General features: G+C 59.0%; 3 protein-coding genes across 10 annotated transcripts; 2 read left to right on the top strand and 1 right to left on the bottom strand.

Annotated features, from left to right (window-relative positions):
- The first annotated feature begins 227 nt into the window (after positions 1–227).
- Positions 228–6,290, top strand: DUS1L (dihydrouridine synthase 1 like). Of its 3 annotated transcripts, none has more exons than XM_066381619.1 (14): positions 228–377; positions 1,146–1,310; positions 1,881–1,989; positions 2,494–2,544; positions 2,869–2,981; positions 3,502–3,584; positions 3,748–3,851; positions 4,059–4,203; positions 4,457–4,553; positions 4,634–4,719; positions 5,099–5,244; positions 5,535–5,572; positions 5,734–5,809; positions 5,918–6,290. In XM_066381619.1, the coding sequence occupies exons 2-14, from the start codon at positions 1,155–1,157 to the stop codon at positions 6,055–6,057; spliced, it is 1,344 nt and encodes a 447-aa protein (XP_066237716.1). In that variant the 5' UTR covers positions 228–377; positions 1,146–1,154; the 3' UTR covers positions 6,058–6,290. The 3 variants fall into 3 exon arrangements, with proteins under 3 accessions (XP_066237716.1, XP_066237715.1, XP_066237714.1); XM_066381618.1 differs by having other exon boundaries at positions 1,146–1,391; positions 2,929–2,981; XM_066381617.1 differs by having other exon boundaries at positions 1,146–1,391.
- A 218-nt stretch (positions 6,291–6,508) lies between these two features.
- Positions 6,509–12,676, bottom strand: GPS1 (G protein pathway suppressor 1). Of its 5 annotated transcripts, none has more exons than XM_066381612.1 (14): positions 12,652–12,676; positions 10,915–11,007; positions 9,781–9,962; positions 9,170–9,334; positions 8,947–9,082; positions 8,767–8,844; positions 8,564–8,624; positions 8,105–8,190; positions 7,815–7,909; positions 7,575–7,680; positions 7,412–7,492; positions 7,186–7,323; positions 6,986–7,120; positions 6,509–6,908 (listed from the first exon to the last, which is right to left on the bottom strand). In XM_066381612.1, exons 2-14 carry the CDS (start codon positions 10,990–10,992, stop codon positions 6,834–6,836), a joined length of 1,416 nt encoding a protein of 471 aa, XP_066237709.1. In that variant the 5' UTR covers positions 10,993–11,007; positions 12,652–12,676; the 3' UTR covers positions 6,509–6,833. The 5 variants fall into 5 exon arrangements, with proteins under 5 accessions (XP_066237709.1, XP_066237707.1, XP_066237706.1 ...); XM_066381610.1 differs by lacking the exon at positions 12,652–12,676 and adding an exon at positions 11,794–11,884 and having other exon boundaries at positions 8,564–8,621; XM_066381609.1 differs by lacking the exon at positions 12,652–12,676 and adding an exon at positions 11,794–11,883.
- RFNG (RFNG O-fucosylpeptide 3-beta-N-acetylglucosaminyltransferase) lies at positions 11,944–15,672 on the top strand. Of its 2 annotated transcripts, none has more exons than XM_066381616.1 (8): positions 11,944–12,245; positions 12,619–12,667; positions 13,180–13,282; positions 13,368–13,521; positions 13,780–13,868; positions 13,952–14,117; positions 14,577–14,662; positions 14,736–15,672. In XM_066381616.1, exons 1-8 carry the CDS (start codon positions 11,967–11,969, stop codon positions 14,815–14,817), a joined length of 1,008 nt encoding a protein of 335 aa, XP_066237713.1. In that variant the 5' UTR covers positions 11,944–11,966; the 3' UTR covers positions 14,818–15,672. The 2 variants fall into 2 exon arrangements, with proteins under 2 accessions (XP_066237713.1, XP_066237712.1); XM_066381615.1 differs by having other exon boundaries at positions 12,604–12,667.
- The last annotated feature ends 461 nt before the right edge of the window (positions 15,673–16,133 follow it).

Genomic DNA, 16,133 nt, shown 5'->3' with positions numbered 1-16,133 from the left:
AGGGCACCTCGGCCTCTGGGAGACACGGCCCGAGTGTGACATCCCACGGATACCGGTGTGAACGACCTGCAGCGGGTACCAGCAGGTCCCCGCCGCACCGACCTTGTCCTCTGACCTCTGACCCCGCGCGGGCCCTCCGTCGCCGGCGGAACCCTCCTCGATCGGGCGCAGTTTTCCGGGAACGCATTTTCCGCTGCACCGCGTGCCGCCCGGACTGCCCTGGTGGAGGCACTTTCCGGCGGCCCCGGCGCGGAGCCCTGGGCTCGGCGGTGGCCTGGCTGCGGCCTAGCGGTACACCTCGTTCCTACGTGAGTACAGAGTCCCGCACGCCGCCCCAGAGGTCCCCGCCGGTGGGCACCCAGGCTCGGCCAACTCAGGTGCGTTTCCCGAGGGTCTCTGACGCGCGCTGCCACCGCCAGTCTCTTTTACGTGGGCCGCGCGTGTCCTACGCGCTTAGGCACCACAGTGGTACTTAGATGGTTTTTATATGTAATTTCAGTTTTCAGAAACACCCAACGCACAGCTGGGTACTCAGTCATTGAGGTGACAGCAGTGCTCAGCGATGGCAGGTGCAGGCTGCTGGAGCAGGAGCTGTCTGGGAGCGGTCCCCATTCGGCCCGCCATCCCGGTTGGGGTAGGGAGAGCGGTTTCCTCCAGGTGGGCAGCAGAGTGCTGCACCTTGAGTTCACCAGTGACGTGGCTTGGTTCCGCCTGACACCAGGTTCTGCCTGGTGTCTGGCCTTCTTGCCCAGTCTGATCGCATCTCCAGTGATGTCCCCACTGGTGGTTCGGCCTTGGGGGTCCCCTGCCTTGTAGTTACAGCTTCTTTTCTTGGTGGCCTGCCGTGGCCAGGTGCCACCTGGGATGCTGCTTCCACGATTTTATTTATTCTCAACACTAGTCTGGTCTGGCAGATATTAATCCCGCGAACAAGTGAAGGGTCTAGACTCAGATGTTGAGTGACTTGCCCAGGGTCTCCACTGGAAGGTGCCGGCACTGGGTTTCATTTTGTGTCCCATACCAATCGATACTGTTCGTGTCCACACTTGTGACCACGGTACAGCACTGGCATGGCCTCAGGGACAGTTTGATCTTCTGCCCATGTGGCTCTGGTCACATGGCTAAGCCCCTGGTCTACCCCACAGTGTGGAGAGATGCCCAAGCTGCAGGGCTTCGAGTTCTGGAGCCGCACCTTGGGGGGGGCCCGCCACGTGGTTGCCCCCATGGTGGACCAGAGCGAGCTGGCCTGGAGACTGCTGAGTCGCCGCCATGGGGCCCAGCTCTGCTACACCCCCATGCTGCACGCCCAGGTATTTGTCCGTGATGCCAACTACCGGAAGGAGAACCTGTACTGTGAGGTGTGCCCTGAGGACCGGCCCCTCATTGTGCAGGTGCGTGGGTCTGGGCTCTGGGTGCCTGGAAGTACCTTTTTCTTCCCCTTGTTTGAAGTGGAGCGGAGGGCATGGGGCAGGGGGCCATGGAAGCCAGGCGCATCTGCTTTTCCCAGAGTTTGACTACTTCCTGGGAGCTGGCTCAGACCTTGGTGAATGGATAGCTTGGCTGCCGGGAAAGGTCCATAGCCCCATGAGATCCCCCACATATCATCTCATGCTGCCTCTTTATCAGAATGACTAAAACGAATGGCTCTGCTCTAAGCAGTCAGTGACCTTGGCTTTCTTTTACAATCAGGAGAAATTCTGTGAATCTGGTGGCATGGGGACAAGTCCTAACTTAGTTGTTTTGTCAGCGTTTAGGACAGAAGACCATCCTATAGTCAGCCCATGGGACCACACCTTCACTGGGTCACGCGTGAACTCTTGTGGGCGGCCAAGAGACCAGGGCCTGCTTTGGCTTCTTTGTGACTGTCCTGTGTCTTCCAGTTCTGCGCCAATGACCCGGAGGTGTTTGTCCAGGCAGCACTCCTGGCTCAGGACTATTGTGATGCCATCGACCTGAATTTGGGTTGCCCACAAATGATAGCCAAGCGGGGTGAGTTCAGGTCTGGTGTTGTCTAGCAGCCACAGTGGCTTTAGGCTGGGGTGAGACTCCAGGTGCGGACAGAGTTCTACTGACCCTCAGAGGCCCATCACTTGCCCTAGCTCCTGAGAAGTTGTCAGACTCCATCTGTGTAAAAGTGTTTTGTTGACAGGACGTCCCTTTCACACTCATGTGTTGCCATGGCCCTAATGGCCATTCCCCTTATATGGGGTTCAACCTTTCTTTCTTACGGGAACTGAGGAGCTGCTGGGTGGTCAAAGACTGTGTGGGTGGACCAGCTATTCAGCACCCTTGGCCTCTGGCAGGTGGGCAAGCGTAGGCCCTAATTCTGACACTGAGAAAACGTTCAGTGACTATTTTCCTGGAGACACCCACTCAGGAAGGCCCCAGCCCAAGGGCTCTGTGGATGAGTGCTTGGGGCCAGCCTGGCAGGTCAGCTCATGTCCTGTGTGGACATGGGAAGAGAAGTACAGAGGACCATGCTTGTCCCTGCAGGTCACTATGGAGCCTTCCTACAAGAAGAGTGGGACCTGCTCCAGAGAATGAGTGAGTCGGCCATGTGTAGGGGACAGGGCCACATGTAATTGGGCAAAGGAGAGGATAGTGGCTGGCAGAGATCTCCTGGCTGCTATACTCTTCTTATTGTAGAAAGTGGCTGTGGACAGTTACCTGTTGTATGCAGAGGGCAGTGTCTTTGCCCAGTGCCAGTCCCTCTAATGCCTTCAGAGACAGAGGCAGATCTCTCAGCTACCATCAAGTGGGGGCTGTCTGTGTGGGGCCTGTACTCATTTGGGGGCTGTGCTGTGGGCCCGACTGCCTGCCTGAGAATGAACGCCATGGTTCTCAGAGGCCCACTCTCCTTTTCCCCAGTTCAGCTGGCCCATGAGAAGCTCTCTGTCCCAGTCACTTGCAAAATTCGTGTCTTCCCAGAGATTGATAAGACTGTGAGGTACGCCCAGATGCTGGAGAAGGCTGGCTGCCAGGTGAGGAGGCTGGGGGCTTATAGGGCCCTTCACACACTGAGCCAGGCCTGGAGGAGCCCTGCTCCCAGAAGTGTCCCTGGAGCAGCTTATTCTCTGGTGGTAGACAGGAGTAACAGTGACATTGAGGCAAGTGCTGTTTTTACTTGCATGAGGGGAGGTATTAGGCAATGGGAAGATGCCAGGCCTTCTCCCTACCCCACCACCAGCCCTGGGGTCAGGTGGGTACCCATCCCTCCCTCACACCTTTGGTCTTGGGCAGTGGGGGTACTGCCACTTCTAGGAGCACTGGCCCTTGAACAGGAGGACTAGGCTTCTTACCTGCACCCTGGCTGCACCCCAGGGCATCAGCTAGCCTCAGGTGCAGCCCAGGGGCCCAGGGTCTGGTGGGGGGCAGGGACTGAGAGAGCCAGACCCAGTGCAGCCTATCTTCCACTCTGCATGGAGGCTGATCATCAGAAGTCAAAGGAAGAGGGTCCCTTGGGGTCAGTTTGGGGGCTGAGCCGGCACTGCTATGTCCTAGCTGCTGACAGTACACGGGCGCACCAAGGAACAGAAGGGGCTTCTGTCGGGCACTGCATCCTGGGAGCACATCAGAGCTGTGCAGTGAGTGGACATGGAGGCAGTCTGGCCCCAAGACACAGCCTGCAGCCCTCTGGGCAATGGGAAAGAGAAGTGCCTGCCAAGATGGAGTCTGGGAGCGCGGCACTGCCCTGGGGGTGGAGGAGAGTGTTCCTCTTTCCTAACTGTCCATCCTGCTCCCCAACAGGAAGGCCGTGACCATCCCCGTGTTTGCCAATGGGAACATTCAGTGCTTGCGGGACGTAGAGCGCTGTATCCAGGACACAGGGGTGCAAGGGGTCATGAGTGCAGGTGAGGCCGTGCCACCACCTGCACTGGAGGGCAGCAGAGGTGAACAGCCTCAGCCTCTTGCTGTCCTCATTCAGCCTCTGAACCCTCAGCCCGGGGCTGGTCTGGGAGCCAGGAGGCCGCCTTGCCCTGGGTGTGACATGGCATGAGGTGGGGGTATCCCCCTGGGGACATGAGTGCCCTCAGCCTTGAGCCTCCTTCCCCCCACAGAGGGCAACCTGCACAACCCCGCCCTGTTTGAGGGCCGCAGCCCTGCTGTGTGGGAGCTGGCCGAGGAGTACCTGGACCTCGTGCGCCAGCACCCCTGTCCCCTGTCTTTCGTCCGGGCCCACCTCTTCAAGTTGTGGTACCACACGTGAGTTGCCTTCCCAAGCAGATGCTATCTGGTCTGAGCCCCACTTAGGGCATTGGGGGTTTTAAGACAGAGGTCTCCGGAAACATTTACCAAGCTCGTTTGCCACCAGGCCTGGTCTTAAAGGGCTGAGTGATGATCAAGTCAGGCAGGAAGCCTGGATTGTTAGAGCAAGGCAGCTCCCCTCTGCCCAGGACTCGAGTTTGGCAGTTGGGAGGAGGGTGGTGGCCCTGCTGTGACAGGGCATCTGTGTCAGGCTGCAGGTGCACCAGCAGCTTCGAGAGGAGCTTGCCAAAGTGAAGACTCTTGAGGGCATTGCCGCTGTGAGCCAGGAGCTGAAGCTTCGGTGTGAGGCATGTGCAGGGACTGGGAGCCACTCAGCACATCAGATGGGGGCCTGGCTGGTGACCAAGGGCCCTCTGGGCTTTTGCAGGAGGATATGTCCAGGCAGGAGGGGGAGGAGCCCTCGGGTGGTGTACCTTTCTTCCACTGGATCTGTCAGCCCTATTTCCGTCCAGGGTGAGTGTCAGTGGGCTTGGGTTTGGGTATGGGTTGGGGGGCACAGCCCTCTGGGCCCCATCCCTCCAGGTACCCAGCTTGTCTCCCCCATTTGTGGGTACTTAGGTTTTAGTATATGTGCTACCAAGGCGATTTTAAATCTTTTCCTTCTTTCTCTCTGTTCCTGGGTTGGTTTCCTCTGGGTTCTCAGAGGCAAAGCCAGACAGTCATCTGTGGCCAGCTCTGCCTGGGGCTCAGAGGCTCAGAGCCCCGGGTTCCAGTGTCCTGGCCACTAACCTGGCCCAGGCCCAGTGGCTTGAGAGCTGAGCTGCTGGGATCTTGGCTGGTGGGTCATCTTTCATGGGTGTCCCCAGCTCTGCCCATTGCCCTTCCCTTTCAGACCCAAGGAAGGGAGCAAGGAGAACATGGGTGCCTGCAGTAAGCGGGCCCTGGAGGAGGAAGAGGGCAGCATGGACATCCTGTCCAAGAACAAACAAAAGAAACAGCTGAGGAACCCGCACAAGACCTTTGACCCCTCACTGAAGCGTAAGCTGCTGCACTTGCTGCCCTGAGGCAGCCAGAGAGGCGTGGGGCTTGGGATAGCCTTCCTGAGGACACAGGAGATGAAGCCATGGCTGCAGAGTCCATGAGCCCTCGGGTTGGGTTCACGGTCCTATGGGTCCTGCACATTCTGGACAGTCAGCTGTATCCTCTGCCCTCCCCCAAGTGGCCTGGCTGGCCACAGTGAGCAGGATACTCACTAGGCTCCACACGGGGGATAGGTGTGGTGGGGGCTCACCTTGTTCACTTAGGACCCCCTTGTCTTGTTTTCCTAGCAAAGTACGCCAAGTGCGACCAGTGTGGAAACCCAAAGGTGAGCTGGCCTTTCTGCTATACTGCCTGGGGCAGAGCTCTGTCCCAGGGGTGGCAAACAGGGTGGCCCCTGGCCTGCCCAGGACCCATGGGAGATGTCCTTTCCTGTCTGCTGGGGTACAGCCCATCCAGGCACAGGCTCACTAGCTTTTCTGTGTCCAGGGCAACAGGTGTGTGTTTAACCTGTGCCGGGGCTGCTGCAAGAAGCGAGCATTCAAAGAGACTGCAGACTGCCCAGGTAGGAGGCGCTTGCCACCCTTGCCCTCACCACCGCCCTCAACAGGCCCCTGTGAGCAGTGGGATCTTTGGCATTCTGAACCCCATTTCCTTCCCAACTCTCTGCTAGGTCATGGATTGCTTTTTAAAACCAAACTGGAGAAGTCTCTGGCCTGGAAGGGGGCCCCGCCCCAGCAGCAAGAGCTTCAGGAGGCAGGGCCTAGGGACCTAGGTGGCTTCCCTGAGGTCATGAGCAATGCCCTGGTCTGAGGGGCTGATGGAGCCCGATGCACCACCCCTCCAGGTCCAAGACTGCTGCTGAAGCTTCCAAGTCCCCTTAAGGAGACACCTTTACTCAGGGAACCTCCTGTTCCTTCACATGGAAGGACAAGTTCATGGTCCTCTCGGCTGTACTAGGCCCAGTAAGCAGGCTCCCAGGCTGGAGCTGCCCTGTCCTCGCAACTGTGTGTGTTCAAGTGTGAATAAATCTCTTCAGAAATGTATACAGAGCTGGGCCTGTGGAGCTGGCAAAACAAGGAAAACAGGAAGAGAACTTCTTGCCTTGACCTCCCTAAACCAGCGCCAGTGAAGGTGTGAGCTTCTGCCCTGCACAGGCTGGGGACCTCACTGAATGTGAAGGGCCCGGGGGACAAGCACCAGGTCCTGCCCTAAAGCCTAACCCTAGGGAGCTAGCCACAGAAGGAACAGTGCAAGGGGTGTGGTGTCAGGCCACCATTTAATGGACTAAGATTCACAATTGTCTGTAACCCCAGATGATGTGAGAACAGGGAGGCTAGGAGGCCATGCTGCAGTTGGGTCTGAGACCTCTCCTTCCCAGCAGCCCACCTCCTCCCTGGGACACAGTGGGAGAAGGAAGAGATAGGACACACAGAAGCCTAGATGGGGCTAAGGGCTGGAACCCAGCAGTGGGGCCCCTATAGGTGTGCCACAGGAAGCACCTCCAGAAGTACTGGGCCCAGGTGCTCAAGTCTGAGGGGTGGGGATGGGGTGTGTAAGTCTTCCTGGAGGTGGGCAGACAGGTACCCTCACATGTTGGTGCTCATCCGGGATTGGCTGTTGGCTGGCGTCAGCTCCCCCTGACTCCCTTCTCGGGGAGGGGACTGCAGTGGAGACACAGTTGTTGGTCTAGAGGGAATATGTGCACCTATCCATCCCCCAGCGCTGCCCCTGCCCTTACCTTGACATGGATCTGGTTGCGCAGAACAGCTGCCCGCAGGATCATGGCTTTGGCACGTCGCTGAAACTCCTTGCCCATGAGCAGGGACTTCTCAAAGGTGGTGCTGCGCTGGTCCACGTCCCGGGCATACAGGATCTATAAGGGCAGCAGGGTCAGCGGGGCCAGGCACTCCCATACCCCCGCCCTGGCCCAGCGGCCACCTTGCTGTGGGAATCGATGCGGGCACTGATGAGCCCCTCCAGGATAAGCTGCGTCAGCTCGTCCTCCAGCGCTGCCACTGTGGTGTTGAAGGCTGTGGCCATTCTGCGCATGTCAGCTGACACGTAGGGACTGAAATACTGCAGGGCAGAGGGAGTGTTAGCTACCACAGTCTCTAGCCATATCCACAAAGCCCCACCTCAGTCTGTACACACCCTCCCAACTTACCTGGATGAGGGCACGGTTGCGAATCTGGGTGTACAGCGTCCTGACGTGGGGGGCCAGGTACATGTCCAAGAGTAGATTGTCCTGGTAAGGAGAGCTGGTGAGGGCCTGCACCCCCAGCCCTCAGCCTCCCACACCCCCACCTGGCAGCCAGGCCAGGCCTCACCTTCATCTCATCCAGCATCCGCAAACAGGAAGCATACTTGGACTCGTAGAACTTGAAGATGACATCACGAACCTGTGGTTCCAGCTCCAGGAACAGCTTGAAGGAGCTGCAGGACCACACTCCTCAGAGCTGCTCTGTGCCTGCCTGCCCTGCGCGTGCCCACATTGCATGTGCCCACACTGCACATGCCCTGGGGGATAGTGGCCAGGGACACCAGGTCCCCTTTCCCCCCACCCCTACCTGCTGGAGATGACATTACGCTGCAGCTCCTGCCGATCAAAGGTGGCCAAGGCGCACAGGCCACCATACACTGCCACATTGCTGGGGGACAGCAGCTGAGGGACAGAGACATGGGGTCACTGCTAGTCTGGACAGAAGCCAGGGAGGGAGCCAAGAGCTGGAGCTGGTTCCCCCCTAACACCCCACTCAGAAGGCCTAGCCCCCCCCCCAGAAGAGACTACCCCCCAACAAAGAGCCCAACCCTCCCCACGTCCAAGTCCCAGTGAGAATTCCTCCCTGAAGCCACTCACCTCAGGGAAGTCACAGTGGTCGAAGGAAGCCAGCAAGAAGCACTTGGCTGCTTGCTTGTACTTGCGAGCAGCCAACTCTGCCAGCCCTGATGGGGAGGGAAGGTGAGGTCCCCAAGGGGCTCCTCAGCCTCAGTGACATAAATTCTGGTGATCAAGGTGAGTGACATCCAAGAGCACCCACAGGGTCAGGTGCCCAAGAAGCCAACACAGCTGCTGTTACTACTACTGGGGACTTACAGGTGGGGGACTGGTGTTGACAGTGACTATCAAGAGGCAATGTCTGCAATCCTAACCACTGATCAGACACTGACCTTCATGTGAGACCTGAGCCAGGAAGAGCCACCATAGGTATGAGGCTAGAGTTTACCCTGGCTGTGAGGGGCAACAGGACAGTGTTCACAGGCCACCCACATGGAGTCAGCTGTGATGTCCTCCCACCCTAGACCCCAGGGCCCTCACCTGCAGCACACTTGAGCTTGGTGAGGATGGCCTGGGTCTGACTGTCCCGCTCCCCACGCTGCTGCAAGGGAAGGTGGCACATGTGAGCAACTGGCACCTGTCACACCCTCCCCAATAGCTGGATCAACCCCCAGCCCCAGCCTGAGACCAGCAGAGGCAGACTGGGGCCAGAAGTTGGAGGAGGCAGGCCAGACACAGGTTACCTCAGCAATCTCTGGAGTGGACTCAGCCTTGCTGACATAGCTCAGCACGTGAGACCAATTCTGCAAGTAGACGCTGACCTGGTAGGCGGGCAGGGGGTAGGCTCAGTCTATGGCACCCCCTACTGGCCCAGGGCACAGCTACTCCCACCTGTGCCCCCGACTACCCACTGTAGGACCCACCTTGATGACATTGAGGCACATATTGATGACATGCTTGGCGCTCGTGCAATAGTCCCGGGCCCGAGAATAACACTTGAGGGCGTTGCTGAGATCCCCACAATCGAGGTAGTGGTCACCTAGGTCATCATGGCCCCGCCTGTGGGCCAGACTGTGAGTGGACACCACCTAGTGTGGGTCTAGCCATCCCTGCTGTCACCTCTGCCATTCCTGCCCCAGGTGGCACCTGATGCTCTCCTTGATGGAGTTGCCCTTGTAGTTTTTCAGGTCTGTGTCCAGCTTCTCGAGCTTCAGCAGGGCCTTCTTTCGCGTTGCCTCCACCCAGGCTGTATCTAGGGGCGGTGGCTCCACACCACTGTCAGGGATGGCCTCTGGAGCACTCTGCAGGTCCCTGAGAGAGGACCTGGCCATCAGGGCTGATGTGACACAGGAACACCCCTACCAGGAATCCATGCCTAGCTATGGCCCCTGTTGGGAGCATGGAATCGGCAAGAGACATGGGCCACCCAGTGGGAAATGTGCTGCAGCTGCACTGAGAACAGGAAGCAAGTTACCATTTGCACAAGCTCTGCTTGGTGTCAGTGATGGCACAAGCCCACATGTGCAGGGAAAGTCTGAATTCTGAATTCTCCCAGCTGGAAAGGTGAGCACCCAGTCCTGCCTTTTATAGCACCTTCTCCTTTTCAACAAGGCAGGCTGGGACACCCACTGTGCTGTAGAGGTGCTGCTATAAGTGATCTCACGTAGTGGGGGGCAGGGACGTCAGAGCAACACAGGAAGGGCCCCCAGTGGGGACACAGCAGCCTGGCCTACTTCTGGCCAAGGCCCTGGCCTCACCTGGTGGCCTCTGAGAGTTTCCGGTGGATCTCCTCATACATGTCCACATTGAAGGTCCTCTGCACGAAGGACAGGGCCATCTTCAGGGCCTCGACCCTCAGCGGGGGACAGTGGTCAGCAATAAACTGCAGGCGCTCAATGCGCATCAGACCGCTATAGCTGGCTGCATACTGCTCCAGGTCCTGGGGGAAGGGAGACTACAAGGTGGGAACCTGGCTCTATACCCCGGATACTGAGTCAGGAGCAGTGGCTTGAATGCTGACCCTTCCCTGTGTCTGAGAGGCCGCGTAGGATGGCTAGTGCAGGAGCCTCCAGAGTAGAGCACACCTAGGAGGTTGGGCTGGAAAACTCAGTGTGCAAGTGGCCTGGGACCTGGCTATCCCACACAGGGACAGCCATCACAAATGGCTAAAGTCAGGAACTAGCCAGATAGTTCATTAGGTTAGAGCCTCATCCTGAAACAACAAGGTCAAAAATTTGATTCCTGATCAGGACATGTACAGGAAGCAATCAACGAATGCACAACTAAGTGGAACAAAAAATGCATAACCAAGCAAACAAATGGATACTTTTCTCTCTCTCCCCTTTTCTCTCTCTTTAAAAGCAATAAAAATAGCCCTGGCTGGTTGGCTCAGCGGTAGAGCGTCGGCCTAGCGTGCGGAGGACCCGGGTTCGATTCCCGGCCAGGGCACACAGGAGAAGCGCCCATTTGCTTCTCCACCCCTCCGCCGCGCTTTCCTCTCTGTCTCTCTCTTCCCCTCCCGCAGCCAAGGCTCCATTGGAGCAAAGATGGCCCGGGCGCTGGGGATGGCTCTGTGGCCTCTGCCTCAGGCGCTAGAGTGGCTCTGGTCGCAACATGGCGACGCCCAGGATGGGCAGAGCATCGCCCCCTGGTGGGCAGAGCGTCGCCCCTGGTGGGCGTGCCGGGTGGATCCCTGTCGGGCGCATGCGGGAGTCTGTCTGCCTGTCTCTCCCTGTTTCCAGCTTCAGAAAAATGAAAAAAAAAAAAAAAAAGCAATAAAAATAACTTTAACAAAGAAATCCTAACGGTTTCTGGGTCAGAACGAGATCTGGCCCAAGCGGAGCACCCAGTCTGAACCCCCAACAGCATGACACCCCCACAAAGGATCCTACCAGTGTGGGGTTTTCCACCACGTAGTTGACATCGGGTGCGTTCTGCGGGTCCTCCTGGGGGTCCACGTCAATCTGCATGGGCTCCACGGCCCCCTGCAACATAGTGCCTTTCACCTGGAGCAAGGGACCGCCCAATGCGGGCGAGAGACCCCACTGTGCTCTGAGCTCAACCCCGCAAGCCCTCCCTATCCCTGAATCCAGTACCGCCAGTCAGGAGGGCTCTTTGCAGGACCAGCGGCTCCCAAGCAGAAGCCTCGGCCCATTCTGACCGCCCTTCTTCGGAGCGGGGCAGCTCCGAAGGTCCCTACACGTTCCCAGTCACCGTCCTAACGCAGCTTCCTCCAAACCACAGGGAAGAAGCGGGCGCGACTTCAACCTGGAGCGCCCCGAGCAGCTACAGCAGCCGTGCGGGACAGTGCCGCGGGGGGCCGGGCGCCGATCGCGGGCCGGAGGGGCCCCGGCGGCAGGCGGTCCCTGCCCGCGCGCTGGTTGGCTGGCGGTCCCGGGCCCCTGTCTTGGACGGTACCTCATAGAGCAGTGTACAGGCCGACAGGCTAGCGCTCAGGCTGCAGTCCCAGGCCGTGCCCGGCAGGAAGACGTCTGCCTTACTGCTGGGAAGGGCGGGGCACAGCGCTGTCACTGACGCGGCGGCTGCGCTGGGGGCCGGGCTATCCTTCATTCTATCCTGACTCTGCACTCCCCCCCCCCCCCCCCCCGACGCAGCTGGCTAGCTGCTGCGAGGAGAAAGAGCGTTAGCGCGGCGGGCCTGCCGGCGCCGACGTGCGGAGCTCGGGGCGGGGGGCGCGGGCCGCTCGGCCTCGGCCTCGACTCCGGCCCAGTGGCGGGAGCACGGAGAAGCCGCCGGCCGCCGCTCATTACCTGCAAGTTAAACACCTGAACCGGCAACGGCATCTTCGCCCACCCTGTTGCGGTGTGCCGTTCTCTTCCGGGGCAGCGCGGCCGCCACTTCCGGGTCACGGCGCGGGCGGGCAGCTCTTAAAGGGGCCGCGGCGCGTGCCTAGCCGGGGCTCTACCGGCCGGTCGGCGGCCGTATGAGCCGTGCGCGGGGAGCGCTGTGTGGGACCTGCTTTGTGCTGGCCGTGGCCTTGGCAGCTCTGCTGCTGCTGCCGCTGCCGCTGCCCCGCGCGCCCACCCCTGCCCACGCGGGCTTGTCGACCCCCGGTCCCGACCCGCGCGCGCCCCTGGCCCGCGCCGCCGACCCCCGCCTGAGACCGGAGGACGTCTTCATCGCCGTCAAAACCACCCGGAAGAACCACAGGCCGCGCCTGGGGCTGCTGCTGCGCACCTGGATCTCACGGGCCCGCCGGCAGGTGGGCCCTGCCTCAGGACCCCAACCCATGCCTGCGTCCCCAGGATGTGGCCAGGCCCGGTACAGAGTCCCGGGGACCCGAGCGCCCAACCCCTCTGACTCCTTCCTGGGTTCCAGGCGGGTGATCCTCCTAGCTGCCATGGGCCGAGACCAGAAACTTCTGTGATCGCAGGCCGGGGCCCGACCGCACTGGACATGCTGAGGGTGACAGCAGGCTGGAGCTGGGACACTAACTACCCTCTCCTTGCCTCCCACCGGACTGCACGTCCAAACCCAGGCATGGCCTGGGAACACTCATCCTGCAGTCCCCTGCAGCCGCACTCCCCCTCTGGGGCCTAGCCCTTCTTTACGCCTTACAGGTGGTCTCTCCCCAGACTTTCATCTTCACGGATGAGGAAGACCCTGACCTGCAGCTCCAGGGAGGTAAATGTCCCCCAGCCCAGCTAGTGTGCCCAACGGCCTCTTCATACAGTCCTCGTTTCAGTACCACACATTCCCCTACTGCTTACAAAGGCTCAAGCGAGCTAAGTCATCTGCTGAAGGTAACCTGCTGGTAGAGGGCAGCATCCGGGGCCCTACCCTGCCAGGTATGCTCTACCTCCCTTGGCCACCGGCAGACTTCAAGGGCCTTACCTTTCCATGTACATTGAAGAAGCCCCACCCGTCAGGTCGGTTATACCTCAGGCCAGTTTCCTGGTGGGTGTCTACTCATGGTATTCCAGGCATTGTTATTTGCCTGGGCCATAGAGGTCAGCAACTGATTCAGCTGGTGAGGCCACACCAGGGCTGTGGTTGGACCTGGCTTTGGGGCCTTGAGCAGAGCAATGCGGCCGGAGCCTGCCAGACAGCCACATTTTGCCCTGATCTCAGCGGGGTGGGCTGGCAGCAAGTCTCACCCAGGTCCTCACGTGTCTCCCATTCCTCTGACTTGGCAGGCAATCATGTTATCAACACCAATTGCTCAGCTGTGCACACCCGGCAGGCTCTGTGTTGCAAGATGTCAGTGGAGTATGACAAGTTCATCGAGTCTGGACGCAAGTATGTGGTGGCTGCACCCCCTTGGGGAACCCAGGGCCACACACCTGAGTCGGCCTGCCGATGCTGATACTGCCCCTACCCCTAGGTGGTTCTGCCACGTTGACGATGACAACTATGTGAATGTTGAGAGCCTGCTGCAGCTGCTCTCCACCTTCTCACCCAGCCAGGATGTCTACCTGGGGCGTCCCAGCCTGGACCACCCCATTGAGGCCACTGAGAGGGTCCAGGGAGGTGGAACCGTGAGCACTGGGGCTGGGGAGGGGCAGGTGCTTGATCCACGCAGATGGGGCATTTCAGGACCTTGGTCAGGAGGCTCTATAGGAAGGGTTGGGATCACAGGTAACTAGGTGGCAGCAGCCCTGTCCGTCCCTTATACCCCAGAGAGCTTCTGCTGCTTGGACCAGGAGCTGCTAAGGAGTGGCTTATGGATGATACTTGGGGTGTCCAGACCAAGAGTCGGGGTGAGGAGCTCTGACTGGCAGCTCCCTTCTCCCCAGGTGACCACTGTCAAGTTCTGGTTTGCTACCGGCGGAGCTGGGTTCTGCCTAAGCAGAGGCCTTGCTCTCAAGATGAGTCCATGGGCCAGGTGAGGGGGACTGCAGGGGTGCTGGCTGCCTGAGGAGGGGCTACTGAACACTAAAGAGGCACTGATCAGTACCCACTCTCTAGCCTGGGCAGCTTCATGAGCACAGCCGAGCGGGTGCGGCTGCCGGATGACTGCACGGTGGGCTACATTGTGGAAGGGCTGCTGGGTGCTCGCCTGAGGCACAGCTCACTGTTTCACTCTCACCTGGAGAACCTGCGGCGTCTGCCACCCAACACTGTGCTCCAGCAGGTTTGGCCCCAGCATTCCCTGGCATTTCAGCAGTTGTCCAAGTGGCCTGGGCCAGAAGGTCTCCCAGCTGAACAAGGGCTCAGAGGGATTCACAAGTGGCTGGGATGGGTTCCAAGTGTGGTAGGGTCACTCAGTGTCATGTGGAGGCTCAATTACAAAGGGCAGCCACTGTGCTTTCCCAGGTGGATGGGCCCAGGGCAGCCAGGCAGTGGGCAGTGGTCTGGGTGGTGGTGGGAGTCACAGACCAAGCTGCTGGTACAGTGAATCAGTTTGAGTCAGTTTGTGGCAGTGAGCACCAGTTGCTCTCCCGTGGTAGCTTCTATGCTGGCCATGCTGCTTAGCCTGTCATCCTTCATTGCTATTCAGACCTGACTCAGGAGACCCAGAGGACCTCTCCTGGCTAGATCCTAAGGTGAATGGGTGGTAGCTAGAGAGTGAGTCACTCTTCTCTCCCGTTAGGTGACCTTGAGCTATGGGGGTCCTGAGAACCCACGTAATGTGGTAAACATGGCTGGAGGCTTCAGCCTGCAACAGGACCCCACAAGGTGAGTGGGCTGTGGGGAGCTCTGGAGCCAGCCTGCCCCTCCCATGGCCCTGACTCCACATCCCCCTTCTCAGGTTTAAGTCTGTCCACTGTCTTCTCTACCCGGACACGAACTGGTGTCCTGTGCAGAAGCAGGGTGACCTCGCCTCTCAGTGACCTTCAACCCCTGACCCAGGGGTGGCTCTTGAGCAAGCCTGCCCCCGCCTGGCTTCAGTTGACTCTCAAGCGGTCACAGCCACATCCAGGGAAATGTGGCAGCCAACAGACAAGGTCTGGCCTACAGGCTTCCACACAGCCCCTGGTGGGCCCAGGTGACCAGGCACTTTGGGGAGCAAGGACAGCACTATCTGCCTTGCCCAAACTAGTATGCAGGCTGCCCCTCCTCCCAAGTCCAATCCCAGAGGCTTGCCTCCACTGGGAAGGTCTCCTCTCAGGTCTGGGGCTGGGGAGGGAGGTGCTGACATCCAGTGCCCAGGGCTCATACTGCTGGAGAGGGGACTCCAGGCAGACCAAGCCCTGAGGAGTGAGGTCCAGGCCAGGGTCCTACGTGAGATCCTTCTCAGGGACTTTACCTGTAGGCTTCTTGGGGGAACTTCCCTCCCCACACCTGGCTTCGTTCCCTGTTGGGCATCTTGGTCACTGGGCAGCAGTACTTGAGAACAGGCCTCCAGGCCATCATGCTTTTGGTTGTCTCTATGTGGAGGCCACCTTGTTGGGGGACCCCTTGGCCAAGGCCCTCTCAGGTTCCTCAGCCAGACCTTTTTACTGGGCCCTTGAAGACACTCTTCTCCACCCTGACTCAGTTTTCAGTACTGGTCTCTCCCTGGTTCCAAGCCTACAAAACAGTTGCCTTTTGTGTGACCCCCGCCCCCTGCAGTGGAACCAGCCCCCTTCACCTATGCTGACCCACCTGCCTGTGCCTTGCTAGGGAGGTGGGAGTAGATGGGCCTGCAGCCCCTCCCTGGCCTCTTGCTAAACTGTTGCAGTAAGTGAATAAAAGTTTGATTGTTACTTTCTGTTTGGCTTGTCTCAATGGACCAAAGAGCTCCTGGCCTCTCAACTATAGACAGACCACCAGCACCCAGCTCCTTCACTGGAAGGCTCCAGCCTTGCCAGCTCAGCCTAAGTCAGCCTGGGGTCTTCTGTGTAAGCTGAAGCACACAGCCAGGGAGGTCCTGCAGGAAGTGAGGAACCAGGGCCAACCTTGTCCCTGGAGGCAGCTTTCCTATGTATTAGGCTTGCTTTTTCAACATGTCGCAGAACTTTGTATGTGTGTGTGCATGTGTGCATATGTATATGTGCAGGGGGTTGCACGTGTGTGTGGCTGTACAAATGTGTGCAAGCAGCTATATATGTGGGTATGCATGTCTGTGTACACTGCATGTCTATTGATATGAGTATGTATACATGTGGATATATGGGTGTGTAAGCTGTGTATGTGGGTGTGCATGTGTACACATATGCATGGCCAT

This window comes from Saccopteryx leptura, chromosome 4, assembly GCF_036850995.1.
Source record: "Saccopteryx leptura isolate mSacLep1 chromosome 4, mSacLep1_pri_phased_curated, whole genome shotgun sequence".
In the NCBI taxonomy this organism is placed as follows: Eukaryota; Metazoa; Chordata; class Mammalia; order Chiroptera; family Emballonuridae; genus Saccopteryx; species Saccopteryx leptura.
Note: the sequence above shows the minus strand (reverse complement) of the source record. Positions and strands in the feature narration are given on the sequence as shown.

Bases quoted from the DNA above. Each gene is read 5' to 3' on its own strand.
- DUS1L (XM_066381617.1), top strand. From the start codon at position 1,155: ATGCCCAAGCTGCAGGGCTTCGAGTTCTGGAGCCGCACCTTGGGGGGG. The intron at 2,545-2,868 runs GTGAGTCGGCCA...CCTTTTCCCCAG, and splicing joins GGACCTGCTCCAGAGAATGA to TTCAGCTGGCCCATGAGAAG. The intron at 4,554-4,633 runs GCATGTGCAGGG...GGGCTTTTGCAG, and splicing joins AGCTGAAGCTTCGGTGTGAG to GAGGATATGTCCAGGCAGGA.
- GPS1 (XM_066381613.1), bottom strand. From the start codon at position 11,593: ATGAAGGATAGCCCGGCCCCCAGCGCAGCCGCCGCGTCAGTGACAGCG. The intron at 11,008-11,440 runs GTACCGTCCAAG...ACTATGTTGCAG, and splicing joins CCTGTACACTGCTCTATGAG to GGGGCCGTGGAGCCCATGCA. The intron at 8,191-8,563 runs GTGAGGGCCCTG...CCTCCCCATCAG, and splicing joins CAAGCTCAAGTGTGCTGCAG to GGCTGGCAGAGTTGGCTGCT.
- RFNG (XM_066381615.1), top strand. From the start codon at position 11,967: ATGAGCCGTGCGCGGGGAGCGCTGTGTGGGACCTGCTTTGTGCTGGCC. The intron at 13,283-13,367 runs GTATGTGGTGGC...CCCTACCCCTAG, and splicing joins TTCATCGAGTCTGGACGCAA to GTGGTTCTGCCACGTTGACG. The intron at 14,118-14,576 runs GTTTGGCCCCAG...CTCTCCCGTTAG, and splicing joins CCAACACTGTGCTCCAGCAG to GTGACCTTGAGCTATGGGGG.